Source organism: Corella eumyota, chromosome 7 (assembly GCF_963082875.1).
Source record: "Corella eumyota chromosome 7, kaCorEumy4.1, whole genome shotgun sequence".
NCBI lineage: Eukaryota > Metazoa > Chordata > Ascidiacea > Phlebobranchia > Corellidae > Corella > Corella eumyota.
The window spans coordinates 4,456,943-4,471,645 of record NC_137496.1 but is presented as its reverse complement, the minus strand read 5'-3'; the positions used below and the strand labels follow the sequence as shown (position 1 = coordinate 4,471,645).

The following is a 14,703-nucleotide window of genomic DNA, read 5'->3' as shown; positions in this document are numbered from 1 at the left end:
ACTGTAAGTTCAACTGCACTGCACCAAAGTTTTATGTTCCGCAAAAAAAAAAATTTAAAAAAAATTTGCGATTAGTCAGTTATAAGACAATAGTGAATAAGTGCAATTTGACATTTTAAAAGGAGCTTTATTTAGTCATTTGTGGCAGGTTTTCTTGCGTAATCTATCGTGCTAAAATGTGAAAGAACGGGAATTAGCCACAGCTTTACGAGTCTTTCAAACAAAGTAAAAGGTAAACAAACTGGTCACATGCTAAGAGTTTCCAACAAATTATTGTCAATAAAATGTTTTTTTCAACTTACTATTAAAAAAAAAAACGTATTTCTATAAAAAAGCGCAAAATATTAAAATTTTTAACTAATGTTATTGTTGTAATTAAACTTTTCATCATGTATATGTGGAATTCTTAACAATTTTGACACTTTTCCCTTTAGATTACGGGTTCGATTTCCACAGCGTTCACCTTATAGGGTCCCTAAGTGAAATACTTTCAACAAAACTTACTTGACAAGCTAAAAAAAATGTCAAGTAAATAATACTAAAAACTCACTGTAACTTTAACTGGTTGAAAAAAACCAAATTTACTTGTTTAAAATGTGTATGGACTTTCTAACAAAAAAGTTCCCATGTTTGCATATTTCTCTCCTAACACATGAACAAGAGCCCAATCGTGCAATTTTAAATTGTTGTTCAATGCCATTGCGTTTTTCATTAGTATTTAAATATCAATTTATTAAGTTGACAAATTAACGTATTATAGGGGAAGTTTATGTTAGTGCAGTTTAAATAAACGCACCAGAAATATATAGAACTGAAATTTATAGTTGTACAAACTGATACTATTTAAAAAAAAACGGTTTTTACTAGTAGGGCTATTGCTTTTAAATGTTTCCAAACTTAGGAATACGTAGAAAAGCTAAAACGCAATACCGGTTTCTTATAAAACAAAAATTTTAGCATAGGGTAGAAATGTAATTTCTTTTTCGTGCTGTATTAATATTTGAAGATTGTTACTTTTATATTTCAGTTTAAAATGATTTTTGAAATCGTTACCTTTGTTGTTGTTGTGATCTTGATACAATTCCTAAAGGAATACTGTTTTACTGCTCCAAGAATTTCAAACATTCACGAGAGACATGTACTTATAACTGGATGCGGGTCAGGATTCGGTAACAAACTGGCCAAACGTTTAGAAAAACTTGGCATGAATGTATATGCTGGATGTCATTCGAATAACTCAACAGAAAAACTGAACCAAGAAACTGGATCAAGACTAAAGGCATTTACAATCGACATCACGAAAAACGAAAGTGTAAAGAAAGCATTTGACTTCGTGTCGAACGATCTTGGTTCAAAGCCTTTATGGGCTCTGGTAAACAATGCTGGAGTAGGATCAGCAGTTGTTCCGTTTGATTGGTTAAAAGAAGAGGACTACAAGAAAGTGTTCGATGTTAACTTGTTCGGTCATATTCAAGTGACTTTAAAGTTTTTACCCTTGCTAAAACGGGGAGGTGAAGGTCGGGTTGTTAACACATCTAGTGTTAATGGAATAATAAACGTCTGGTCTACGCCTTATGGTTTGTCGAAATTCGCTTTGGAAGCCTTAAGCGATGGGTTAAGTTATGAGCTGAAACCTTTTAATATTTCAGTTCATACACTGCAGCCTAGCATGTTTAAAACTAAAATGGCAGATCTGAATCTGCAGACTTGGCAAATCACACAAGCGTGGGAACGCCTCGACAGCGCCACTCAAAAGGAGTACGGCGTAGAATTTCTCCATAAACAGATCTTTAATTTCACCAACATGCAAGAAAATAACGCTAACACGAACCTAGACCCAGTTGTAAACGCATTTGAAGATGCGATATTGTCCACAAAACCCAGAAATCGATATTTACTAGGATGGGAAGGCAAGTTTATTCTTTATCCAATATCGTTGCTTCCATTCTCTTGGCAGTTCACAATTATGCCACTTGTACAAAAGTTAGGTGGATTAGAGCCACCTCTACCAGCTTCTGTAAAATAGTGTGGCATCTTTTTAAACATATAGTTTTTTACTATTGACGTGTCACAATGAATTTAATTGTATATAATCTGTTGTGTTATTTCGACTTTAAAAGTCAAAACAAAAGGTGTGAGATTGTAACTTTCCTGTGTATGTCTTTAACACAGCGGCGTCTAATTAGGCCAAACGCGTTAAACAATTGTTAAAAGTACCACCAATTTTGCTTCATCAAATAAAAACAGATTGTTAAATTTGTTTGTTCATTGTTAGCAGCTTTACAAAAAAAGTTAGAAGAATCATTTAATTTGTTGCAAAATTTTAAAAATAGTTTAAATAGATGCATAGAAAAGAATAACCGGTATACTTGCTAAAAAACAGTATAGCTACAGTTTATAGAAAACAATTTAAAAGTTATTTTACTTCTTTGCAAGAAAATAAAAGTAGATATTTGCAGCGACTTAGTATAGCTATCGTTTTTTATATATATATATATGTATATATATATATATATATAGCACACAAAGTATAATATGCCACAGATATTTTTTGTCACATCGTTTATAACATTACATTTGATAAGCGACTATTAATCAATATACCCTATAAAACTATATAAGGCAAACGTTCAAATGTCATATTTTCTATTAACAATATTCCCTTTGCAACCCGACTGCCCGTTTTTTGTCAAGAAATTCTATTGGGAATTAATTCAATTCGATTCGAATCGATCTGTTTTTAACCAGAAAAACAGTTTCTATCTGCCTTTGCAGTGGTACGAGGAAATACACACAGCGAATTTAGGCACAGTGTTATCTACTATAGGCTATAACTCGAACGAAAGTTTGAAAAACCATATGCTAATGAATTGTATACATTATTAGCAGTTTTGATATATACAAAAATTACATTTTATCTGAAATAGTGTATGTATATAAAAGGATTGTATTTTGTTTAGGATTGCATACTATAGAGTTAAAAGTCTAAAATAGTAACAGACGGGCAATAGATAGCCTAAATCAAAGGCGGTGTATATTATTGTATAGAAAAACTGTTAGGCGCTAACTACATTTGCTTGGCTGATTTTGGAATTATGCTTTTGAAATAATTTTGTGATACAAAATGATGGAATCTTCATTAAATAATGGGTAAAAACACTTTATAAGTACATGTATATTGTGAATTTATTATAATAGTATTTAAATATTTAGTATTCTTTTACTTCTATATTTTAATTTATTTTTTATAACTAATATTGTGAAAATTTTCAGAGAATTCGATCACGTTTTTAAAATTGTTTTAATCGGCGATTCTGGGGTAGGAAAGTCACAGATTTTATCGAAATTTACAACAAATCATCTACAAGAACCAGCCAGGCCGACTGTAGGCGTTGACTATGTAACAAAAATCGTCAAAGTAAAAAACAAATTAATTTGTTTGAATATTTGGGACCTTTCGGGCAGAGATATGTTTAAGTAAGTATATTAAAATGTAGAAACTTTTGGTATAACAAAATTTTGACATTCTTAAACATTAAACACACTAAAATAAACAACTTGGTGCTGTAGTTAAAGGCCTTGGACGTTACTACACAAGATCTGGGGTTCGATTCCAATGGCCTCCACGTTGTAGAAAACTTGATTAAGGCGCCCCATTACTATATCATTTTAATTTTTTAAAAATCCAGAATTGATATTTCGTGTAAAACATGCGTTATCTTTATAGGCCTTACATTTGCCTCACTATAAGATATTTGTATCTGTACAGCCTTAATAAGAATACTTTTCCCAAAAGACACAAGTATTGATTTCCAGTAGATATCGATGCAATATTTACGAATCTCATTACCGAAGACACTACCCCTCAATTAAAAGTGCAAACTACTACACATATAGTTAAAATACTTTAAACAGTTTCGAATCGATATTTCGTAAAAAGTATTTTGTTATCATTTTTAGTCTCGATGTGCGTAGGTCGACCACAAGCCAAAAATATAACAGTTATTACTCCGACCAAGTCTCTAGCTTCGACTTCGTAACTCTTGTTATTATTGACTTAATGACATTACGCCATTAATGTCTTGTGTATTTTTTTTTGAACTCAAGTTACGTGACATCTGCCGTGTTATGCTATTGACCTACGAAATGGAATCGAACCCAAGGCCTCGTGTAATGTATTGAAATGTTCCAACTACTACACAACGCTTTCTGTAAACCTGGGGATTTTGTAAATATTTAAATAAAAATACATGATCTTTGCATTACAGGACAATAGCAAGCATGTACTATAAAGACGCAGTGGGAGTGCTGTTCGTATACGATATTACTAAAATTCGGTCTTTCGAGAACATTTCAAGTTGGGTAAAGCACCTTGAAACTACCTTGCAAGGTATAGGCTGTAGGAACAGGCCAGTGTCGATGCTAGTCGGAAACAAACTAGACCAGAGAGGACAAAGAAGTATATGCAGTAAAGAAGCGCAAAGCTACGCTAGAGAAAAAAGCCAGTTTTTTATTGAAACTTCTGCAGTTGATGGTACCAATATAAGCAAGGCATTCCACCGCTTGGTGGAGCACATCTACGACAAGACGGAGGAGACGAGGCTGCGTGATGACGTAAGAAAGGGGGCGGGGCTGCAAGTCGGGTCACGTGGTCTTGAAATGTGCGATACAGGTCGAACGAAGGTGTCTACGTCCAGAGAGGTTACGCAAAAACAACCGACTGGGGTTTCGTACGCTCGCAAGGTGGCAACAAAGTGCTCTGACGGGGCGAAACAAAGCTGTCAGAAACTCTTTTGCTGTTAAATAAATTAGATTCCAAACAGCAATATAAACACCATCAAAAGATTAATAAAAAACGTATTAATTTAAACATTATTAAAAAAACTGTTGCAATCAAAAGTAAAAAATTCACATTTTTGCAATCTTATGTACACACACAATTTTATTATTGTTTTTAAAATGTTGTTGTATTATTGTAAACAACCCACTGTAATTCATTTTTTGTTCTTTTTTGTATTAAAAATTATTGTACCTAAATATGTGAGGATAAAAGTTTCGTTCAAAACCTTTTTCTGAACCCAAAACCGCCATAATTAAACCATTTGACTTTATGCCAAGGTCTTAAATCACATTAAATCAACATCGGGCTATTTACCTAAGCCAGCTTCATCCTCGATGTACGTATTTCATTACATAACTATGTTGTTACGCGTTATTAAAACAATAAACAATAGGGGACAATTATTTCGGTAAAAAACACCAATTAGAGAGGTCTTTTTGTGTAGAAACCAGCGATTTTTGTTGTATAGTTTATAAAAGGGGGTAAAAATTGAAAAAAATAAAAACTGAAAAAAATAAAAATTGAAAAAAAAACTGTCACGCAAATATAAAAAAAATCGTTTTTGGATATAATAATATTCTTTTTATTTTTATGTTTTAAATTACCATCGAAGTTAATAAAATAAAACAATGGTGTCCATGCCATAACATACTTAAAATCTTTATGTAAACATTAATACTTTTGGCATGTTTTAAATCATTAAATTGATTTTGTCATTTTTTTCCCGTCGCATTGTTGTAATATTAATTGTATATCGTATTTATTATTTACTTTTATCAATGTGCGAAAAAAAATATATATATATATATTTTTATATTGGTGCAATGTAAAAAATGACACGAATATTTAAAATATATCAACCGCTAAAAAATTTTTTAATTATCACGTGGTCAAAATAAATTATAGGCAAACTTCATAAAAAATGTAGGTCAAACTTTATATTAAGCAAAAATATGTACGAGAATTTTTAGATGCAAAATTACAGCCCACCTTTTACCCCGTATTTATATTTCGCAGCTTACAGCGCTTGACATTACTTTCGACCTTGCCAAGCATGAACTTAGTGTAAATAACCACCGTTTATTAACATCAAACGCCCTTTAGTCTTCAATATTAGTATCAAAAAACGACCATTTATTTTGCATCAGTGACTTTTCAGCCACGGTTTCTATACTTTACTAATAGTATGGCATGTCCTGAACTTAACTAAAACATTAAACGCAGAAATAATATTTTTACTAAATTATCTGATACGGTGCTTCATTTTTAGAAGACTTTTTTATTGATCGGAAAATTGGTATTAAATAAAATTAACTACATCAAAAAAATTGCGGTCACTGGCGCGTGACGGCGTAGTGAATGACGTCGAAAAAAATGCGGTCATTTCGAAATTGCGCACCAGAGTCTAGATAGGCAAACACAAAATTTAAAGGGAGTCCGAGAACGCACTAAGAGAGAGAGAGAAAGCGACCATTTAAAACGACGCAGCGGTTTTCAGTTCGCAGAGTTTTTAGGAACGACATTTTTTTCTGATCAGACTTCCACGCACATTATATGAAGACTGAGATCTGCGAGAAAGCGGTCGACAACATCAACACACGAAAGCGTTTGGCGCAGCTCGAAGTGCAGAACCTGGAAGATCAGACCCGGCAATACACACCGAAGCATCCGCACCTGTTACCGCCGGCTTTCAAGCTTCCAATTCCGGCCGAATCAATCGCGAAAACGACGATGAACCCCGACCCGAACAACAATCTCAAAGAGGAAGAGGTATGTTTAAACTTTTTTTTGTTATTTGTTAAAATAAAGGGTGTATCTAGATAAACTGCGTTGGTTAAAATGTTATGGAGTTTTATTATAAGGTAAATATACACAATTAGCTCGCTTTTATTTTATAAACTTTAATAAAAAGAGCAAGTTTTGTGGCTAACTCTAGCTTGGATGCTTAAGAAAAAAACGGGTTCTAGTTTAAACGGTAGGCCCAAGGGAATTTTTTAGAGAAAACTTGCCAAATTCTGTTTTTTACTTCGGGCAATTTTCGATAAAATTTATTTGTTTCTAGAATTAAACTCTGTTAGTGACTTAATTTGTATTTAAATGTGGCAGTTAACATTGTATAGGACATTGATAACAGTTTAAGCCATGTTATCATACGATTATGTTTAAAACACTCATTTTAGATAGATAAACCAATTTGTTTATTGTTACTCTTAAAAATTCGTGTTTATTTATAGAATACTATTTACCTAAGGTGATACTATGCCTTCAAATGATGCTGGGTGTTTATTTTCGTTCTCATGCGGTTGTAAGGAAATGCCTAATAAAAACAAAGTCAATTTCGGGCATCGAAATTTCATAAAGTTCAATTCCTTGCGGAACCGCCTCTCGTTACCTCATTAAGTATTTAAAGCAACCGTTTTGCCCGAAAAATCGATGCAAATTGAACGAAACTGCTCTGTCAATTAAAATGCAATTATTCGTCGCTATTAAAATTTGACATATGGCGTTTGCTTAAAAACACGATTTGAAAAGAACGCTAAATAGTCAGTTTTACCGCATATTAGAATACAATGAAGAATACAAAACCCTTTATTTGATGTAGGATTCGCAAAATTGATTTTTTTTTTGTTATTAAACCGACGGATTTCTGTTTTTTTCACATCTCCGTGTAGATAGCGTTTGCCTAATAAATGACGTCATAGCTATCGAATATCAACACCCATTACTGCTCTCTGGCGTAATAAAGTAAAATATATATCATTTTTGTGAATAATTTATAAACTATTGGCATCCAAATACTACCAGCAGGATTTTGTTTGAAAATTTTTTTATAATTTTTAATTTTGATCACAGCACAAAGCGTTAGCGTTTAATTCGGGCATTTAATAAAGGACGAATATCGATTGATTTCGACAAAAAGGTATTTTTATGAAGTTTCGTTCCCGTTTATTGCATCGTCCATTTCTACGGTACTTCCATCTTTTGGCCAATACGGGCCTGTGTTTACCAAAGGCGGATACTACCGTCGCTTCATTATCTATTTTGCTTTGGTTTTTCTTATGACGCTTTAATTACGTTGTCGTATTTAAAAAACGTAACGCATATTGTCTTGAAGCAAACCGAAATCATACAGTCCAGTGTTCGGAAGATATTTTATAGGGCTAGTTTTGTTTGCCTGGCGAGGCTAATAAAAAAAAATTAGGCCATAGTGGGTTAGTGTTTACCTACAAGTTATGCTGGGTATCCTTGTTTGATCAGCGCCCTCAATTTTTCAAGTCAACATTTAGAATTTTTTAAATATTTTTTTTCACTAAAAAGCATGTTAACTTTAACTGTTCGACATTTTTCAAAAAGAAATAGATTCCAATTAGGTTCGGTTTTTAACGTAAAACCCCCTTTTCAATTTATTACAATTTTTAAAATTGTTTTTTTTTGTTACATGATGTAGTTAGTAATCTTTTTACTTAACATAACTTGAAAGTCTGTTTCTTTTCAAAAGTAAACATGTCAAACGTACGCAATTCTTATCCGGGCCTAATGCATTGAAACACTTATACAATTAGCTATATTGGGCGATTGTTTAGCTTTTTATCGGACCAATATGCACCCTATCTGAGCTAAAAAGCTTCAGTCATTTAACAGTTATCTGGATCCTAATAAAATGCATACACTTCGAGATAATATATGATATGAACATATATGTGTACCGCATTTATCAGATAGCAAGCTTTAAAAATATGGTTAATGACATGGCATATTTTGCATTTTCCCAAACAACAAAGTCAAAATTAGATTTTTCGTTGTAAAAGTTGGGTTTACTTTAAAAACAAAAAGGGTAACCTGGATGAATCAAAATGTTAACCCATCGTAATGACGTCAATTTTGAATGCCATTTAGGCACAAATTTTCTTCGCTCTATAGTTAAACAAACCGAGGAGAAACAGGTTTTCTTCTGATGATAAAAAACGTTATTTCATATCTTTGCGTACCTATGAGACATACTGTTGGCTCATAACAAACAGCGTCGATTTATTTGCGTACAATCAGGTTATGTATTTTCGTCAATTTTTGCGATGTAAGATCAAACGAAATCTCAAGTCTGTTGTTAATGGTTGCTATGTAGGTATTGATAAGATAAACATTGATCAAAGTTGTCCAAAAAGTCTTAAAATTTTTTTTGTTTAAGAAAAATACCAATATGAATGTTGTTCTTTAAAATTTTTGATCAATTTTTCAATGGCAAACTGCCCGAATAAAAGTTCACCCAATACACTTTTTTTTTTGTTTTTGTTTTTCGCGCATTGATAAAAGTAAATAATGAATACGAAATACAATTAAGATTACAACAATGCGACGGGAAAAAATGACAAAATCAATTTAATGATTTAAAACATGCCAAAAGTAATAATGTTTATACAAAGATTTTATAGTACATTATGGCATGGTCACCAGTTAAAACTGCTGACGTCAAAAAAAATGTTTTTCAAAAGGTTTCAAAGAAAATATTTCCCAAACCAAGTTATATCGCCATACATTTAATTTTTTCAACTCCCAACGGCCCAACGTATATATAGAATACAACACAATCGGTTATTAGAACTCTAAAAACTGACGACCACGAATTCACGCTGTGTTCCGCGAGGAAGCTACTATTATAATCTTATAGGTTCATTGTGCGTGTTTATAATGTGGTGATTATTGTGTTATGCTTCGACGAATATTAGCTATAGGAGTCGCCCTAATTTCGTGAATATTCCATAATCATTGGTCTTGTCTTTTGTTTTCGTATAGCTCGATATAATAACCTTGCAGGTGTGATGACATTTAAAGTATAGTCCTTGGTATAGGTATTGTTGTTTATTAAATTACTCCTTTTCTATGAGGTTGAATTTTTAGTGATGAATATGCCACGTACATTTTCCTGGCATATTTTAATTTTGGTATAGAAAAAAACTCTTTTTTTTATTTACTTTTTCAGGTTAGAACTCTGTTTGTTAGTGGACTTCCAGCGGACGCCAAAAAACGAGAACTGTATCTGCTGTTCCGAGGCTACCAGGTACGTCATCGACACTTTATACCATTTGTTAACTATAGATACAAGATATATTTATGTAATCGGTAAATGTGTTTTTAAATTTTGCAATAAAATTTAAGTAAATCTTGTGACAAATCCTAATATGAGGTAATTATCAGTTAAACAATATATTGAAAAATCAATTATTTTCCTAACATAATAGAAAAATAATCTGTTTATTTTGCTTGATTCTCAAACACACTAACTGATGTGACCTTATTTAACAGCAAGGGGCAGGTGTTTTATTGATCCCATTCACCTGCTTTACGACGCATTTAAAAAAAATCGATATTAACAATAAACATAAATTAACACTACAAAATTTAAAGCAAAAACACATTTCTAAAGATACTAAATTTTCAAATAGGTTATGTTATGAATTTTTTTTTTAAATATATTTTATGATTTTTTTCGTTTAAACTTATTTTTAAATTTTTTTGAAGGGCTATGAGGGAAGCATTATCCGTACAACGGCAAAACCCGGAAAAGCACCCGTGGTGAGGATAATTAAATTTTATATTAACTCAAAAAAATCGCACTAAAATATTTTATTTATTAAATTCCATATTAAAATAATAAGACTTTTTAAAAATTTTTTAACCAAATTTCGCACTTAATATTGTATTTTATTCAATAAATTTCATATTAAATTTAAGTAAGACTTTTTCAAATTTTTAATAAACCAATTTTAAATTTTAATATTTTAAATTTTAGCCAGTCGGTTTTGTAACTTTCGACTCACGTAACGAAGCAGACGAGGCCAAAAATGCATTACAGGTAAAAAAATTATTTTATTTTTCGAATTAAATGCTTAAAATTTATTTAAATTTCGGTCAGCGTTCGAAACTGTATACAAGCTTTTCGAATAATACCCCGTGAATTATTAATTCGATTTTTATCAGTTTAGATATTAAAAAATAACAGAAAATTCCACAGTGTGACAGCTTTAATAATAACAAATGTTGTTTGCTTACGTCATGGGGTTGGAATTTCGCGATTTAAATTTGCTTGTTTTAATACTGATGACGTAGTTTTGATTTTCAAATATGGATAAGCCTTTTTTATATTAAGTCAACTTAAAAAAAATATTTTGAAACCTTTTTAAAAATTGATCACGTGATTTTTTCAGGGCATAAAATTTGACCCCGAGTTACCCCACACGTTAAGACTTGAGTTTGCAAAAGCCAATACCAAAGTTAAACTGCGACCGACTTCACCTCACCAAGAGTTCGCCAATCATATTATCGGATATCTACCATCACGTAAGTATTTAAAAAATATTATAGACAGACAAAAATATGAAATTTGCAAGATCGAGGCATATTTTACCGGTAATGGGAATCGAACCACTGATCATAGGTTCACAAATTGCGTTGAATTGTTTTCTAAGTATTGTAATGTGTTGTTTAAATTACCTTATTTAAAATTGCTGTATTTCAATTTTTCTCTGTGAAATTAGGAATTGTTTTATTAATTACCGATGACTGTTTTTCAAGAAACAAAAATATTTAACCAATTTGGAGCGTTGTTATGGCAACAAAAGTTTATTTATGTTTAATGAGGACCGAAAGGAGTTAAAATATGTAAACCAAACTTTAGGCTGTAATAATATCGCAAACCAACAATAGCAAAACAAATTTAAAAAAAATATGGATTCACTTAACTAACAAAGTTTATTGCAAAGTTCTTGTTCTATAAAACTGAATTTTCAATTTCTATTGCCCTTGTATCCATAAAACAACAAATGCCACAAGACTTTTAAATAATTTTTGTAAACTTTCCAGTTTATCATATAGATAAAAGATAATATTTTAAATACTTTTGTTTTTTACAGAACTAAACGCGGGAAACTTACTCCCAAACGATGTCTGGGCAGCGCAACCGTAAGTTGTTGGTTATTTTTTGTTTTTACTTCTTTGACGATTGACATATACTTTATTTTCGATTGATATATACTTTTATTTTCAAAGTCGCCTGAATTCTTTGATTCAAATGTGCGTTAAATGGTTCTGACAACATTTTTAGGAGGTTTGATATCAAGATCAAACCTCCATATATAAATTTTTAAAAGTACTGTTTAGCTAAGCCTATTACAACTTAACTTTAAAAAAAATATTTGCTAATACTTTGCAATTGTTTTGCCAGTAGAATTGCAGCTTTCCCGGAGCTTATTCAAGCGCATCCAGGTCACATGACCGCGCCAATGCAGGTGAATATAAGACAGGGCACTAAATATTTTAATTCACTAAAAAAAATCACAATAAAATCCACGGTGTTATATCAATAAAAAGCAGTGTTGTAGTCTTTCCTTAATATCTCTAATTCGTGTTTTTTTTCTGTAAATATTCCAAAGCACAGTCTTCCTATACAATTTTCTGTTGTAAAAAAGATAATTTACAATCTTCTTTATTAATCACTAATTGTTGTGTAACTCAAATCAGAATCAAAAAACTGCACAAGTCGGGAAAATACGGTTGCAAATATTTTTGAAATCTATAAAAACTGGTTTCGGATTTCCATTCTTAATTTATACGTCATGTGATTTTGAACTTGACAATTCCAAAATTAACTTTTTTAAAAAATAACATATTCCAGTAACCGTATTTTCCACGATTTCTGCACACAAACTTTCACACACCAACAACCAATTTAAACCATGCACACTGGTGTTTTTTCAATGGTGATTTTTGTGTAGGTTACTCCCACTCTGCACCATCTAGCTCCAGTACACCACGCTCCACCCCATCACGGTCATATTTTGGCACCTTTTTCGACAGGTATTTATCCATCGGGCCCCTGACCCCAATTATAATCCCCTAGTACCCCCCAAAATAATTTAGCGTGACGTGGAGGTGCGACAATCACACTTCCTCATTTCGCAAATTTTTGGGTTAAAAAGTTTAAAATGATATTTCAGGGACTTTTTTTGCAAAAAAGTCAGTCGGACGAAAATGATTTCGATTTCTATGCACTGTAAATCATTGTTCTATGTTGTAATTTGAATACACACAAGTGTTTTAGCAATTTTTGCCAGAATTGCATTTAAAAATGTGTAGTACAAATTTATTAAACTTAGCTAAACAAAACGAAGTCTTGAAATACAGACAATACAAAACTTTGACACGTGAAATAATTGGATACAGTTATTATAATAAGTTTATAATATTTCATAGCCCCTCAAATTATGAATGTTGCCACACCTCTTAACGCGGCTGCTACATCTTGTCTTCTCATCTCGAATTTTGGGCCAAGTACAACTGAAAAGGAAATGAAAGATATCTTTTCAAGGCAAGTTGTTTCAAGCTTTTCAAAATTTCAAGATTACAAAAATTTCAAGTTGAAATTTCTTTTTAAGTTTTTCAATCATAAAAACCACTTTTTACTATTTTGTTCTGAGTTTAAAATGTAGTATGTTATTGTTTACAGGTTCCATGGTTTTGTCCGAGTAAAGGTGGTCAACAGAAGTGGACTTATGTATTCGGTTGTTGAATTCACGGTAGGTGTACTTCTTTTAACTCAATTTAGTTTTATAAATTTCAATGCCCACCGCATTAAGGTAGTATGTCAGCGCCTATAGCTATAAAATTAATCGTAAAAAGAAGACTTTAAATATTGATCCATCGGTGTTATAAATCCGTCAATTTTGCTTACATATGGGCTTTTATCTTTTCACCGTAAAAGGGCCCGCGATAGGAACTAACCAGAAGCCAAGAAACTGCTGGCTAAATATTGACTTTAATTTTGGTAAAAGCGATTCTTATTTGCGTTTTATTAGCGAACGGAATTCGATTTATCCGCAGTTATCTCTTTATTTCTTTTGTCCTATGAAATATATGGGAAATTATTATTTTTATGACATAACTAATGGTTTGGTTAGCAATTTGTATAAGAAATATTTGAAAATGTTTTGTTATCAAAATCGTTTGCATGTTTATAATATTTTTTTGGTTTTATTTTAGGATGCTGCTACTTCAACGTTTGCGCTCAGCAGCCTTCAAGGAACTAGATTAAACGACCGCTCCACAATGAGAATCGAATATGCTCGTACTCTGCCCGAGATAGCAAGCTACTAGGAACAACCAGATAAGAAATTCAACTTATTTGGTTTTATTATCAGGCATATATACGATACTCCTTTATTTCTACATGAGAAAATATTTAGTTTCTTTTCGAGAATTGATTAGTTTCAAATTTTTGTTCTTGCTTTTGCCGGGCGTTTTTTTTTTGTTTTCTGAAATTGTGTGACGTACTTTTCTACTTGTTACTATTCTTATTATTTCTATTACACAGTTTGTTTTCGCCTTGTTTATTATAGATCGTTATTTTTTGCGAATTCTTTATTAAAATAATTGAAAAAAGGTAACTTATTATATATATATAAATATGTATTCTTTTTTAGTTAGAAACGTATTCTATTGAAATACGTAGATTTTTTGTTTGCAGTTTTCGTTTAATTGTTTATATTTACTTTACGTTAGAATTACTGCAACACATTTTGTAATTTAGTTTATAAAATCATTGTATTTAGTTTTTTTTGGCCAACACTGTACTGTAAAGATTTTTTTTCGTATATACGATCTCGCGGTATTTTCGTTCATAGACTTTTTTGTTTTGACTTTTTTAAAAGTTTTCTTTTTGTTACTGCTGGAAAGAGGGAGTTTGTATGATTAAAGTTCTACGAAAATACATAAAACTAAATAGCATTTGGCGTCTGTCGTTTTTGTTAAGCTGAATTTGTTGAATTAGTAAGGAGACTTTGGTATTAATATTGCATTGGTTAAAATCATAA

General features: G+C 31.6%; 3 protein-coding genes across 3 annotated transcripts; all 3 read left to right on the top strand.

Moving 5' to 3' along the window:
- The first annotated feature begins 1,033 nt into the window (after window positions 1-1,033).
- LOC145759739 (17-beta-hydroxysteroid dehydrogenase type 6-like) lies at window positions 1,034-2,026 on the top strand. The gene has a single exon (XM_082573587.1). The coding sequence runs from the start codon at window positions 1,034-1,036 to the stop codon at window positions 2,024-2,026; it is 993 nt and encodes a 330-aa protein (XP_082429713.1).
- Window positions 2,027-3,015: 989 nt separating this feature from the next.
- LOC145759864 (uncharacterized) lies at window positions 3,016-5,056 on the top strand. Its single transcript, XM_082573720.1, has 3 exons — window positions 3,016-3,150; window positions 3,274-3,477; window positions 4,269-5,056. Exons 1-3 carry the CDS (start codon window positions 3,125-3,127, stop codon window positions 4,801-4,803), a joined length of 765 nt encoding a protein of 254 aa, XP_082429846.1. The 5' UTR covers window positions 3,016-3,124; the 3' UTR covers window positions 4,804-5,056.
- A 1,263-nt stretch (window positions 5,057-6,319) lies between these two features.
- LOC145759746 (uncharacterized) lies at window positions 6,320-13,987 on the top strand. The gene is made up of 11 exons (XM_082573589.1): window positions 6,320-6,610; window positions 9,819-9,896; window positions 10,358-10,411; window positions 10,629-10,691; window positions 11,044-11,176; window positions 11,749-11,797; window positions 12,063-12,123; window positions 12,610-12,691; window positions 13,088-13,202; window positions 13,341-13,410; window positions 13,874-13,987. Exons 1-11 carry the CDS (start codon window positions 6,395-6,397, stop codon window positions 13,985-13,987), a joined length of 1,035 nt encoding a protein of 344 aa, XP_082429715.1. The 5' UTR covers window positions 6,320-6,394.
- The last annotated feature ends 716 nt before the right edge of the window (window positions 13,988-14,703 follow it).